The sequence below is a fragment of the Coturnix japonica genome, chromosome Z (assembly GCF_054131305.1).
Source record: "Coturnix japonica strain WE chromosome Z, WE-NBRP24, whole genome shotgun sequence".
Classification (NCBI taxonomy): Eukaryota; Metazoa; Chordata; class Aves; order Galliformes; family Phasianidae; genus Coturnix; species Coturnix japonica.
Genome location: NC_140702.1, coordinates 41,120,250 through 41,135,944, shown reverse-complemented (window position 1 = coordinate 41,135,944; position 15,695 = coordinate 41,120,250). Strand labels below are relative to the sequence as shown.

The window sequence follows — 15,695 nt, the reverse complement described above, 5'->3', positions numbered from 1 at the left end:
CAGCCCCTACCATTAGTATGAGCAAACTCAGCCTTGTCTGAGGTATTTTTGTTTCGTATTTTATTGTTGCAAATTGTACAGACATTAACTCTCTGTTAAGTAAAGGAATGTAGCACAGTACATACATCACAACAGAACAGCTGGCCAGGCCCCCCCCCAAACCCCCCCAAATCAAACCCCTCCTCTTCCGTCCCCTGCCCCCACCCCAAACCAAACCACTGCAGCGTCATTACAGAGGTCAGAAACCTGTGGCAAAAAAACATCAGAGGAATTACATTCAGCAGATGTGCAGTATCAACATTCCAGGCTCACATAGATTTATATATATATTTATATTTATATAGAGAGATCATTAGATGTTTACAAAGAACAATATTGGTACAAATACAATACTATACTTTTCCCAACGCTTTACAATAATTTCTATTCACCCTCTTTACAGAACAATAATATAACTTCATAGTCTAGGTACTGCGCTAAATATGTACAAGATATCTCAACCACATCGCTGTCTTCAGAAACATTATCTTATTTAAAAAACAAGGAAAACAAGCAAACTCGGAATCCCCAATTTGAGCCAGGTTCAAAACAAACGTGAGAAACTCGCCAATAAAAAAATAGAAGGGATGTTTCACCCTTAATGTAAACACTGAAGAAAGAGTTAACGAGACTGCACAAAGCAGCGAGAAAGAACAAACTCAGGTCTGTCACTGAAGAAGGAATGTAAAGCAGCAGTTTGCTCCATCGTATCTGTTAATAACAACTCACCCCACAAACTGCTGCCAGGGCCCAGAGAACTGCCGGCTTCCCACTCGGAGCGTGTTTTTGGAAACTCCTTCCCTCTACATGTAAGACAGGACTTTCAGGCAGCACCAACAGCGTGTGTGAACTATGGACCTGCCAGTTCAGAAACCTCATACACACACTGCTGCTGTAAGGATGATGCTTTTTGCTAGACTCTGATCCTGCAAGCATTCACTTGCTTAATGCTGAGTGCCTACATACTGTGTACCATGAAAGCACTCAAGTGCCAAGAACTCGGCAGAGTTTTGGATTCAGGTCTCCAGTATTTTGCAGTGAAGTCAGGTAAGGACCCCACTGAGAAAGTGGTACAGGAGTACAGACACGAGTGAAGCTGAGCCTAAACACAGCAGGACTCAGGAGCACAATAACTGTGTCTTTGAGAGTTCACTGAGTTTCCTCAGGCAACTTATGGAAAGGCTGCACTGTATATAATCCTCTGAATTGTACATGGATATATATCGTATTTACATATATTACTATATATATGGAGAGTGCTGAAAAGAATTCAAACGATCACCACAAACCAGATGTTTACAGGTAAACAAGGTACAAGCCATCTGTTATCCACTTGCATCAGCCTGGTGGCAGAGGTAAGTGTTAACCTGGAACACTAACATGGCGCTCTGGTGCAGTCTGTTATTCCACAGATCGGGATTAAACCATATAACAACAAGAACTGCAGTAAAATCAAGTCACTGTACACTAACCTCAACACTAAAACATATTCACTGACAATACTGCATTATGCAGCGCTCCATTGCCTCCCATAAGTATTTACTGCCCACTGAAATACAACAAGAGGTTTTCTACCTCCGATCAGGCCGTGAATGTCTGTGATATCTAAAAGCCAAAAATGAACCTCTTGAGTTCATCAGTGTGCACACCAGCTGTGCCTGTGCACACACACACAGATCCACTTCCACCAACCTCTGGAGACATTCCAAGGAATCGTTCCCAGACTGCAAATAACACTTCTTTTGCACAGCGCACCACACAGTAATTGGGAAACAAGTGACTGTGACCACAAGAACATCTTCAGAATAGAACAGACGTGTCTGTGTGCGTGACCTGTTTTTGTCTTCACCTCACTGAGCTTTTCTGCCATACTACGATACAGCAGAAAATGCTTCCTCAAAAGCAAACCAGCTTACCAGCCTGGACTAAACGCATGGTACGGTTTCAGTGTAAACACCAGTGAGCAGTCCTGGTAAAAGTAACTACAAACAATGGAGAATTTTCCTCTCACTAGGAAGAAAAGTCACTGCTTTTATTTATTATCATTTAAAAAAAAAAACAAACCAAAAACAAAACCAACAACACCACCAACAAAAAAACAAACAAGGAAACAACCCAACCCATTTTCCCCCTTTTATCTCTAGCATGCAAGTTACAGGCCACTCAAATCCTATATTTCATACATCCCTACAATATATCTTCATACAAGTGCATATAGTACACATATATATCCTAAAGGTGCCATACAAATGGAAAAAAAGTCACAACTTAACTTAAAATAAATATGTTTATCCCCACTTTACCGCTCCGATTATTATCTATGTCATGAACTAAAGAGAAAGTCAATAAAATTAGACAAGTCTTTGGACAAAAATATATGTTAAAATTGGCTCAGAGAACAAAATTACTTAGAATAGTATGCAGATCTCTTATATTCAAACTTCATTAAATAGCAAGCACAATTTTAAAAACATCTATATACACCGGCACACATTGCTGTGTGCTCCAAATGCGGAAATAAGAGCCTAGAAAAAGTGTAGCTATTCAGGAAAGCCCCTCACTATTTTCTCTTGTAGGTATTTAAAGATCCTCCCCCCCGCCCCCTACTCCTTTAACATCTAAAACAGGTAAGGGACTATAAAAGACATGTTACAGTTAAAAACAAAGCAGAGCAAAACAAGGAGCTGGAAACCTGGGGGCAGAGAGGGGAAGGCCGCTGTAAAAATAAAAGACAAAAAAAGCCTCCCCAGTTACTTGATGTAAATAGTGGAACTGCAAAATGTTCAGGCGTCTCAGAAAGAACTTCTGGGAGTCCCACAAGTCGTGACAAACTGCTGATGGGGAAGTAACTAAAAAGTGTGTATTTGGACAGCGTATTTTAACACAGCAGCATCTACTCATTCTTCTGAAGTTGCCCTTTGGAAGATCTACTTTTCTACAGATCTACAGATGTAAACCTTTACAGGGTTTCAGAAAGCCTATGTAAAAACGGGAAGAAAAGTGAAGTCACTTTGCTTCCTACATTTCTGCTTGTCTGGTAAAGACATCTTTCATTTTGCAACATGGAGCTTATTTAATTTGTCAGATTACAATCGCAAAACCCCCTACTTTTTAGAGTTAATCAAACAAATCAGAATCAGCCTGATTTTTTTGTGAATCATGCTGTGAAGAATGCTGCTGTTATTTTCCTGTTCTGTGTGTGGAACTGCATTTAATTCCACCTGAAAAGAGATGCAACCAAAATAGTCCCGTGGATATACTGTGCCCCTTCCCTAAATACAGGAAAATGGTGGGGAGAAGGGAGGAGAGAGAGAGACAGTACACTTGTGAGTGAGATAAAGAAATAGACGTCTCTGCAGACACATAAATGCAGCACTAGAGTGACAAGCACTATTGAGGAAAAACATCCTCCATGCACATTGTGACGGTGGGTGTCAGCTTTAGATGTAAACTGGTTGCTCTTGTGCAGTCAGCAGTCTGTACATGGCAGCTGGCATAGTCTTCATATGAATCTAGAGGAAATACAACAGGTTATTCAGTGTTCCTAGCGTGCATACTTGCTTTGGTGAAGGAACTAGCAAAGGTCATACAGGACAAAAGGGAAAAGCAAAGCCTGAGAATTTCTGCACCCTTATTAAAGTATGGCAGAAGGTGATTTAGCAAAGCAATTTAATGCGATTAGCATCAACTGACCACCCAAAGTTGTGGACACTTAATATTTCTGCATACAGTTCACCTAACACATATGTTACTACAGGTACTTTAGAAAAAGAAACGGTGGACTATCCTTACTCTTGCTTCTACCATTCAGCTTTAAGCAGCAACAGCCTAAAAGAGGTAACAATGACGAAACATGTTACACTGCTCTTACCTCACCAACAGCATTTGAGAGAATGTGAACAATTTTCTCATGGGGTGTTGCTACCACACTCTGCCCATTGATTTCAATGATGCGATGGCCAACACGCACACCTCCTCGCTCTGCTATACCGCCTCTCATAAGGCTGCAGATCTGGAAGGAGAAGGACAATTTTATCAGTGCATAGATATGGAACTGGGGCTTTATGCTACCCCTTCTCACCTTTAAATTGTAATTCAATACAAGCTTGCAACAAATTCTGAAATGTAGTTTATCACTGACTCAAAATAAGGTCTGTTAGCAGCAAACAACAACTGTATATTCTCCTCCAAGAATACGGCAGTCAGAAGAGGCTATTTGTGTTGCATGTCAGATGTGCTATAGTTTGGCAATGTAAAGGTGTAGGAAGGATCACAGTTTAACAACATTAGGTATGCAGATGCCATACTGCAAAAGAAGATGAAGAACAGCCTTTTACTTTTGAGAATGTACAATGGCTTGGTCAGAGAGAGAAATGAAGTAGACTGAAAACAGCCTCAGATACACAGTTTCTTTTCTCTCATATATGAGAGCCTTTCTATTTCTCTAACTCTGAAGTTGTGGATTAAGCAGAGTCAAAGATAAAAATAACTCTGATTACCTATATGTTTAGATCTTAATACATGTGCAGTGTCCTGTGTACTGCAAAGGAAAAAATGTCAGTTTCCCTCTTCCCACACTAAAACATATTCTTCACCAGGGAATCTTGAAGCTACTTACAATCCCATTTTGCACACTGAAGCCCAACTGATATCTGAGGTCCGGCCTCCTGATCAAGACAGTGGTTACTGGAGGACACCTGACTATATTCAGTTTAACCCGGGCCTGGTTTTTTAAACCCTGTAAAAAAGAAATCAGCATGAAAAATGGTAGGGACAGAGTGAATGTGAGCATTGGGGGTAAAAAGGTAAGCGTTAGAACACTTGACATAGGAACAGCCCTGAATAAACAGTTCTCTGCATGCATTGTAACAGAACTGGGTCACCGAGTGCCAGAAATAAACACGCAAACACTCAGTGAAATCAGCAATACAATATCAAACGTTTCTTGCTAAGAAGCTGAAACAGTTGTTTTAAGAAATGCAGCCTTCCTGTTGCCAATTTCTTCATCTTGTAACACACTGTATAAGAAAAATATGGAACTGGTCTATCCAGAGCACTGAATAAGCCAATTGTGGCTGGGAAATGAAATATCAAATAGGTAGCTAAGATAGAAACAAATAATTGGCTTCTCCAATGGGATTCTAGAAGGTTCATCATATGTCCTGTCATGTGCTTGTTTAAGCAGCGCTGTTATTTTCTGTTCTTCCTCCCTTCTTGGTGCTACACACTCACTGTGAACTAGGAGAAAAATAAGAGAGGAAAAAGCACAAAAAGCACAAAAAAGTCTGATTCCTGAAATTATGCAAAACTGTGATTAATGCTGTCTAGAAAACAGGAATTGCATAACTTGACCGATTTATTTCCTTCTGTAGTACCTGGGTCTGTTTCTGATAATACGAAGTACCAGAGGCTCTTGAAAAAGAGACAGATACAGCAATACAATTGGGGAATAACTGCCAGCAGCTTCTCCCTAGTTCTGTTATTCTGTAATTGGTTTACAGACGATTAGTAGCAGAGCTTACATTGGTAATACTAAAATTACCTTACTGAAGTGCTTGCAAGATATTCTTCAAACCTATATGATACTCATATTTTCATAGGAACCCTTAGAGCACGCTAAACAAACCTGAAATCCTGAAATTTTTCTGCCACATTAAAATATGTGCTTAGGTCATTCAGTAGCTCATACACTTGATACAGAAAGTGCTATATGAACAGCTCTAGATGTATGGTTATGAAGACACGAAAATCCACAGACATTTCTCGTTTTTAGAAAGAGAAAGTAAATGGCTAGCAGTTTGTTTTTTTTATATAGCTACAACTGTAAGTACCAGCTACCATAAGAGAAAAGCCTGCAGAAGATAATCCGGTTGTTTCTGTTCTCAGAAAGTACAGATGAGCTTCATCAAAATGAAACTCTACCTGAAAAGGTTCTGAATCAAAGAAGCACAAATCATCACAGTTTTAGAAACAAAACTAACATGGGATAGGAAACAAGTATAGCTTACATGAAAAGCCTGAACTTGTGGTGGACTTAGCTCCACTGAAGCTTTCTGAAAGACATGTAATGTGATTTTTCTTTCCAGACTTAACAAACACATGACTTCTTCTGCCATTTCTTTTTGTATACTACACTTAAAGCTTTCATTTCCACCTGCAGAATCTAAAATGGCTGGCTCATAATCTGTGCATCTGTTTCTCACTATAGCACAGCACCTGTGTTTTTGGAAACCAGAATGGGAAGTCTAGTTCCAATGCCCATGCTACAGCAGGGACACCTCTCACTAGATGAGGTTTGCCATCCAACCTGGCCTCAAATACCTCCAGGGCATCTACAGCTTCTCTCGGCAACCTGTTCCAGTCCCTCACCTCCCTCTGAATAAAGAATTTCCTTCTAAATCCTAATCTAAATCTCCTCTCTTCTAGTTTAAAGCCATTCTCTCTTGACCTACCCCATTCAGATCATGTAAAAGCGTTAGTCTCCCTCTATTTCCAATCTCCCTTTAAGTATTTGAAAGCAGCCATGAGGTATCCCTGGAGTCTTCTCTTTTCTGGGCTGACAATATTCCAGGCTGCAAGTGCTTGCTCATGTCAACTTTTTCATCCAGGCAGAATTTCTATAGAGGATAAACACGTTCCTTTGCCTTTGATTCTAATTTAAAAATACTTAAGGACAGAATAAAGAAGCCTTAGCTCCACTTCAGACAGACACTGGGAGGCAATAAAATAGTATAGCTTATAACAACATTAGGCACCTGTTTCTCCAGTTGTCACATAAAATGTTAAACCTTTAGATAGACATCTGGCAGCATCTACCTTTCCAACAAAGTGTTCTGATGACATTCTGTACATTAAGACATTAAGTTCTGATGATAAGCTCTGTCAATGCCACAGCTCACTTCCCAAGCGTCAGAAAACCAGTGAAGTGTAATTTGCATCATACTGTGAAGATCACCAAATGGAAAGTGCTATACAAATATTCAGGAAAATTAATACATAATAGTTCTATACTTAATGCTTTCCTACTATGTAAACCTTTTGAAAACATCCAGAAACATTCTCCATACCTTTATAATGCTCTGACATGTTGAGAGAGGTAAGCCAACCAGGCTGGTCCCGTTGATTGACATGATCTGGTCCCCTATATTCAACTTTCCAGACTTCTCTGCTGGTCCCCCATGCATCATATTGGCTATGATAACTGTAGGCAAAATGGATCCCCAGCCAGACTCCACAATCACTACACCTAGGATTTCTCCTTTTTGCTTTTCAATGTAAACCTGTATCATTAAGAAAAAGTGCATCAAACAGAAGCTTTTTCTCTAACACAGAACTGATCTCCTGCCCCTCCCTCCCTCCCCCCCCCCCCCCCCCCATCTTCTGAAAAAGAAATAACTTCTCCATATATTTTATGAATTAACAGATACCCTTCACTATTTGCAATATGCCTTCCTAATACAAACAGAATAGCTGTATTCAAACATTAAATAATCAACAACATACAGATTTTGCTTCACAGGACAAAGCTAAACAAGAGGAATTTACAAGAGCTTATGACAACACACTGAAACACCACAAGCTGTCTGTTGCAGTGGTGCACAGGTTCATGTTCACTAAAAGAACAAAGCAGCACATCCTCTCGGCAAAAATAGTTATTTACAATCTAGAATCAGTCACTCTAACATTACTGCCTCCATAAGTTTTACGTTTTTTACTTAAACCTTTAAATTGTATTAGTTTTTAATCTGCCTTAAATTCACTTCATTAGCACATAATATCAAACGTTTAAAAATTGTTAGATAAACAGAATGCAAATAGATGTACTTTTCACACATGATAGGCTTGGGTTTCTCTGTTTGCACTTGATAGAGAAATGGTAATAGGTTGTTCTACTGAGAAGGATATTCCAGACTCATTTAGGTCATTTATAAGAACTATTAATACTTTTCTGATTTGTGCCCATATGGGCACACAACTAGTACAGAGAAATATCTTAATATGGTTAGAAAGAAACATGAGACATACGTCTTTGCAGTTTTCAGATTTGGAGAAGTGGATGAGGTCATCATTGTACATGTCCTGGGTGTTGAGCAAGTCACTATATTCCTTCTGGCTAAGGTCTTCTGGATTGATTCCATTCGCCCTCAGAAACTCTTGGTATGCTACACTAAAGGCTTGACCTATAGACTGTGCAATCAGCTGTGCCTGCCGCAATTCCCAGAGAAAAGAGAGAAAAAAAAGTCAAACATTCTGAAGGTCCACTGTACAATCACACTATAAAATAGTTTATACCTACAAAGCCATGTCACAGTTAAAAAAAAAAAAATACTTGTGTGCTAAAAATTAAAGGTTCCCAAGATGTCAATACGTTCACCTGAGAAAAGGAAATCCTGTCACAGCTAGGAGACACTAGCACAAATGTAAAGGCACAACTGCTGCAGTGACTAAAAAACAGAAGGCAAAAAGCAACTCTACCTCCCACCTGCAGGTCTTCTCAAACTTGCAGCTTCTATGTGGCTCTCCCTTCTAGTAGAGGCAATGCCATTCTCTGACAAGCCAGCAGAGAAATGAAAATGTCTATCTGCCTATGCTTAGTTCAGTGGGAAGAACAAGATGGCATGACAATAGGAAAACAGTGAGCTAAGCAATAAATATGGATTTTACGTATGTTCATATGGATACATATTGTCTCCAAGAAGAGATCAATTCTCATTTAGACAACCACTGTTTAGACACATCACTAAGAATCAGTTCTTTTGAAGATTCAGCCAAGAACAGAACTGAAAATCTAGTGCTAGGTTCCTTAGATAAAGGCTTTTCCAAGGAGGGACACATTTTGGCCAACATCCGCTTGAGGGGTTACAGCTTCTGTGCCAGTTTCTGTGTAAATTCTTCTAAATAAGCTGCTGTCACAGAAGAAAAGATGACAATGAGACGAACAGAAGATTCATAATATAAACAGGCTGTACTATTCCACTGAATAGTGCCTATCTTGCTGCTAATGGATATTTGAGATCAGTTTGGAAAGCTACCTGTGAGCTACACCACAACTAAGGAATTTCTACTCTTACATCACTGAACAATTCCTTTTTCTTACTGGAAATACAAATAGGTACTTCCCAAACCAGTAAATCACAGCATAGGAATGACCACATCTAACATAAATACAACCTTACTCAAAGAAACCACAGAAAGTAATGCCAGCAATTAGAAGGAAATGCCAATTCTTGCTGTCCAAAGTATCAAGAACAGCACGGGCAACAGATTCAGGAGATGTAGATTAGTCTACCACATGCTGAAGGAAAGCAACATACAGCCTCTATCATCTGACAGCCTGACTCTTGGCTTTGAAGCTGGTCAGTACTAGACCTACTAATATAGAAACTTAAGCTGGAAATACAGCAACAACAGCTTCACAGTGGGCAAAACCTTGAAAAGCTGTGCAAAAATGGCTTACAAGTGGCTAACATGTTTAAAATGTTCTTGGACAAAATATTAACAGACTACTTCTATCAATGCTTTTGTCTTCACTTATCAGCCTCAGTGAGGGACTGACATATGCACATCCACCTGCAGCTAACAATTTATCTGAATATAGGCTCGTATTAGGTTCATCACTACATTTAATCAGCTGCTTATTCAAGGAACTTTCACACACTGAAGTCCTTGCTGATACAACATGGTGTAGAAAGCATAAGAGGATTTTAAAAGAACTGATATTTCCACTTTGCTTCTGTTAACTATGTCAGTATACGCAAAATTGAACTACAAGGTCTTCCTTCAAACTTTTTGCAAGCCACAAGAACAGGAAGTAAGCTATTACCTCATCCTCCCTAACTTGGGCAGGATGTCTTCTGCAACTAGCATCACTTCTGTGATCTGCATGTAATTTACACATGGTTGTAGTTCTTCTTCCATCTCCTGCTATGTGAACCATTTCACTAGTGTCAATATGGCAGCTGCCACAGAGAGTTAATATTTTTTTACTTGGAGGTTCAGAACTGGGAGCTTTTTGTCTTCCCAAATTATTTGAAACGTGTAGAACAAACCTGATGATGAGACTGACAACTTTGTCTCTAGTCACTTCAGTCTGTGATTTTATCTGTCAGTAACCAAGCTTTACAAAGTGCATAAAGCCACCATGCTACACACATCGCTTGTGAAGACAGGATATCAAGGTTGGTAACAGGTACATTAAAACTCAGTAAACCAATACCATGTTCACACAGCTGTCAAGAGTACTTCTGTGGTACTAGAATTAAAAACTTTCCTAGCTGCCTTTTAACATAGTAGCAGCAACCACTCTTCAACTCAACCAAAAAAAGAAAAAAAGAAAGAAAGAAAAAGAAAAAGGTGTATCTCAGATGCAGTAATCTTCAAGGTGACATTCAGATCAGAAATTCCCTGGGAAAACAACCATCTTTAACAGGCATTCAGTCTCATCGGCAGATGATGAGCTTGTGTATGCAAACCATGCCAATGGAATCTCCTTATCATTGCTACAGAAAGATACTGTGGAAACTTAAAAATGGGAATCGTTTCTATAAACATCAATTTTGTGGTTAAAATGTAAGATCCAGACATGCCAACAGAGAGCAAGATGAAATATCTTGCTGCAATTAATGAACAAACAGGATCACTTTTTATTGGGCTTCAAGACTACCAAGATGCGCTTATATCTCCACATCTAAAAAATTATGAGACAGGTAATTCCTTACATCCTCAGACTCAAAGACATGGCAAATCATTTTGTACTGTCTCTTTCCATCCTGGGAAGGGTGAGATGCTTCCACATTATCCTGGGAGTTAGAGCGCGGCATTCTCCTGCGAGCCATTAGAACAACTATATTCCCTATATCTGCGATGTAAGAAATGGTCCGCAGGGGATGATCCATCATGGTTTCCTAGGCAACAGAAGAAAAAACAGTATCAGAAGCTCTTTTGTTGAAGTTTCAACTGGACACTGAGTACTACATAAACACACAAATGTCAATATAAGGCCTCAGTTAAGTGAAGGTCATACACAAAAGAAGACGCCAACAGAAAACACGAGTTTCAATTCCTGAAAGAGTAAAGCAAAGGAAATATTTTATGAATTCAAATTTACACAAAAACCTCAATATCAGAACCTGAATATGCTGGGGATATACAGGTCCACCGTGCAAAGCCTAATAGCTTTCAAATATCCAAACATTCCTGGCTGCTCTGGGCACAATCAATACTTGTCACACGACAGCTAATAAAAAGTGAGTGGACTGCAGTTTGTTTGCCCAAAATTTCTAATAATTTACTACAGACACACCAGTTAACTGCTTATATGATCTGACTCTAGAGCATGGATTTCTTCCTAGGAAATCCTATAGGGAGGAGCCAGCACTTTCTGAAAGACAACTTCTGGCAGCCAGGTGAAAGTCTATTTCAGTAGCCTACTGTTACAAAGGTATCCTTGTCTGTACCTGTGTGTCTGCATTCAGTACTTTAATTCTTTGTGTAGAAATGAAGAGGTCCACTTCGGTCATAGGTTGAGATTCTCCTTCCGGAGCCTGCAAGTAAATGGATCAGAGTCAAAAACACACACAAGGTAACATCCTTACTAGTGATATTAGCTCACAAACAGGGGTGTACTAAAACACAGTCACCAGAACAGCAATGCAAGATAGAGTATTAGACTGCAAAAGCTAAAGAGAAACACAAAGATATGGAAACTATATATTGATTTATGAAAGTGAATTGGATATTATTCAAACAATTGTTAACCCCATAAAAACTTGCCTGGTACCTTTACTGATCCAATAAAGTTATATGTGACTGCAACATGAACTGTACAAATATTTCATGCAAATTAGTATGATTCTTCCACATTTTTGCCACATTAGCAATCCCACTTTAAAGGATTTTCTTTTAACACCAGCAACAGAAACACCTGACAGTAACTCTTGCCTGAGGAACTTCTTTTTAAGCTTACAGCAACTGCTCAGACCAATGGAGAAAAAAAAAAAACCACATACCAAAGGTGAGTCTAAGCAATTCATAGTGCAGTTCTGGTAAGAAAGCCTTCACAGTCAGACAATATACTAATCAAGCATCAACCCCATCACAGAAGTTAGATCTTTGTCAGCAGAAAGCCAATACTTGTAATTTATTTATTTTTAACAAGTTAAGAATTGTTAAAAGGTAATTAAAATCTCCATAAAGAAAACTTATTATTAAAGTGAGTCACTGTTGGCAGATTACCATGTATATGCAAACTTTTTTTTTTTTTTTTTGCATCCAGCAATTTGACACATCTGTGAATCAAACAAATAATTCTTTATTTAAATAAAAGATTAAATAAAAAAATTAGATTTATTTTCAATCCGTCATTTTACAAAGTCAGAACCTTTCTCACGTTTGTCCTGTTTCTTTAGCGTGGATTTTGGGTACTGCCTGCAACCATTTGATAATTCCAATTTTTACTCTATTTCTAACATGAAATGGCTAATGATAAGCAACAAAAAAAGGCCAACCAGGCAACTGATTTCTGAGAAATGTCAACTCGTATGGTGGCTCAGAAATAATCTTAAAAAAGAAAACAAATAAAAACTTGCTGGATGCAGAAAATAACACAAAATAAAAAGAAAGGCAGGAAAACCTCCCAGAAAACAAAAGAACAGGCATAAAATAAAGCTGATGGAGTTTGTACTGCACCTTCTTCCTGCTTTTGGCTAATTTCTGGGCCATCTGCTTAGCATGGAATAAACAGAGACAGGAGAACAGTTAGAGAAGAATTTACAGAGACTCCAAGTCAAGAAGGAATCTGCATGCTAATGCCAGGGCTCACAGACTTCTAGCTGCTCTAAATTAATTCCAACTCAGATTAATTTGCTTGCTTTCTTTCTTCACTTATTCAAGTTTCATATCACAACCACTTTAAAATATGAAAAGAAACCACACCAAGAAGAGCACTCGGGAAACATATAAAAGGATTTATTTATTTTTCCATTCAAAATACTGCTCTCAACAAACAGGTTTTCACTTATTTGCTTGTTTATAAGAGGGGAAAAAAAGAAGCTCCCCCACACTTGCAGTAGCAGAAGCCATGACTACAGTCTTTGAAGCAACACCTGTATATAAAAGGTGAGAGAAGTATTTTAAGCATTTTATTCCAATTTCTTCTCATCCAAGGAATTTAAAATCAAGTTGCCTAATTACCCCCAGACCACAACCTTAAAACCAATCAACAACAGCAAAAAAACAACATAAAACTTCAGTAGTTTTTCCTGGAAAAAACAAGTGACAGAAGCTAACTTTCACCTCTGTTTTCTCCTCACATGCAAATACACCCAGGCCAGCATTCACATCGCATTGCTGAACAAAGATTTCCTCTGACAACTGTTTTTTTCAAGAAAAGCACATACTTCACAGCTCCAACCTCCTGGAACAGCCCCTTGTCACTAATTTGTCACTTGTTTCACTGACCTACCTCCAAAGATATACTACCCTACTGCAACTAGCATATTTACACACTATTACTGTGACAAAAATTACATGAATAAACATCATCTTTCTTACAATCTTACAAACATTATTCAAACCAAGATGAAATGAACTTATGAACCTACTTACTAAAGAAATGCAATACTCATTAAGCATGCAGATATCCTTTTACATCCAACAGTTAATGTTAGCTAATTAAATTCACAGGCCTTTTTGTGGAGGCTTATCACTTCATGAAGAGAAATTCATAGCCAACTGCTTTTATGATGAACAAACATGAAGCCTCCACCAAGAGGCACAAAAAAAATGTATGCAGATGCTCACCACTTTAATCCATCAGTTTCAGTGTAAACAAATCTGAATGCAGCTACTGAAACTTTAGACAAGATGCTTACTTACAAACACGAAAAAACATTCTCACACAGGCTTTTAGTCATATTTTCCAAATGGAGTAATACTGGATAGCCTGGTGATAACAAACCACTGCAAAAGCAATTAGAACAGCTTCATGCTGCAGGCTCTGCATTAAATTAATTTACACTGGTACTGAGAAATACCATCCATATGTTGGATAATAGAGTCCTGGTATACACTGGGCAAGGGGGAGACACTAATGAGATAAAGCACTCAAACTCTTCTCCAAAATCAAGCTTCCAGACAATCTTCCCTTCCCTCTGTCCTCAAGCTGCACATAATGATCAATCTCACAGAAGTAGGAAAGCACAGGCTGAAAAGATGAAAAACTCAGAATTCTGCTCTTTGTTTCAATGAGAGCATTTACTCTGCTTTAATCTTTTTGAAAAATGACTTTCAGGCATTTCATAGAACCAAGGTAATGGCATGGAACTACCAATGTTAGGATGTGATTCGACACTACACAGAAATGTCATGAAAGAAGATACAGTTCACAAAAAAAAACCAAAACACCTCATCAAATAAGGATAATTTCATGCAATACACTACCAGTCAAATCTTCATTTTTATCTTGCTAAAGAAGATCAGAGGATTATTTCTGTGTGCTTATAAAGAATAGAAGCTACCTGATCTAAACAAAACAATATGGTTTTTAAACATGAAGAGTCTCTTCGCCTAAATAAAACGTAACTATGTAATTACTCACAATTTTCAAAATCTTAAATCTTTTAAAAAAATCAACAAGATTCCACTTTTTGAGCTGTTTAACTGCCATAAAAAAAGTACTGCAACTTACTAAACACATAAAAGATACCTGGTAAACAAAATCTGCAGAATATTACATTATTGTCACATATGGCTTCAATCCTAACTTACATTCAGCAATTCAATCATTTGTTAGCTCAAATTCAACAAATCTCCTGATGAAAAACAACAGAGAAAGCTGTTACTACGTATGCAAATTGTAGCACCAATTCTGCACAAATCAGGTGCAAACTGTAAACATGGAAGTTTTTTTTCCTATACTGTTAAGTATTAAACAGATGAATTTCAAGTAAACCGCACTGTTTTCCATGCCATTTGAATGAGTAAGACTACAGTCAGAAAATAGATTATTACTTTCCTAATACTAAATGTACCTGTTGGTGGTAGTATGAAATCAATTAAGTTTGATGAAAGCACTGTATCTGTTACAACTTGTGTTGACTTCACATTGTTATGCGTCCGTGCAACAAAACCCTCAACTCTTCTGCTTTTATCTGCAGAGGCACTTGTTTAAAGAAAAAGTATGGAGAACTTGTCCATATTTTGAAGGAATTTGTATGTGGTCTAACTGCCCTGCTAAATAGAAGTATCAGAAGAATTACTAAACTCAAAAGATTAGTAGGTATTTCTAAACATTCAGATTAGAAGGTATGTGAACACAACAGGCCTTAAACAAAGCTGTTCCCTCCCTTCCAGTACTCTGAAGTTTACAGATTTTTCTAAGATCTATCTTAATTCATAAACTTTGGTTTCTACCTACAGATAAATGTCACATCCAAGACCCTCCATAAGCAAGCCTGAGTGAGACACAAGTATCACTACCAATATTTTACGTGTTTGGCCTAAGAGCTATCTTAAGTGATGATTAACCTAGGAGTGGGAACTCCTTCCATCATAATGAAGTTCTCACTAAAATGTCTGGCTTGAATGGCAGTCACCAACAAAATCAACCAGAACCAACACCAAAGATACTAAGGGGCAGAGAGGCATATTTACACTTC

The 15,695-nt window shown here is 38.3% G+C and overlaps 1 protein-coding gene across 15 annotated transcripts in view; it reads right to left on the bottom strand.

Annotated features, from left to right (window-relative positions):
* Positions 1-43: 43 nt before the first annotated feature.
* The window catches only part of APBA1 (amyloid beta precursor protein binding family A member 1), a 77,067-nt gene continuing 61,415 nt past the window's right edge, over positions 44-15,695 (bottom strand). For 8 of the 15 annotated variants that reach the window (XM_085528231.1, XM_085528228.1, XM_085528236.1 and 5 more), the window contains 7 exons: positions 11,496-11,582; positions 10,758-10,943; positions 8,065-8,244; positions 7,107-7,319; positions 4,658-4,777; positions 3,911-4,051; positions 44-3,551 (listed from right to left, as the gene is read on the bottom strand). In XM_085528231.1, coding sequence (XP_085384357.1) covers positions 3,480-3,551; positions 3,911-4,051; positions 4,658-4,777; positions 7,107-7,319; positions 8,065-8,244; positions 10,758-10,943; positions 11,496-11,582 — 999 coding nt within the window. In that variant the 3' untranslated portion in view covers positions 44-3,479. Of the gene's footprint in view, positions 3,552-3,910; positions 4,052-4,657; positions 4,778-7,106; positions 7,320-8,064; positions 8,245-10,757; positions 10,944-11,495; positions 11,583-12,726; positions 12,760-15,695 lie in introns of all 15 variants that reach the window. The other 7 variants (XM_085528226.1, XM_085528224.1, XM_085528233.1 and 4 more) reach the window with 1 other exon arrangement.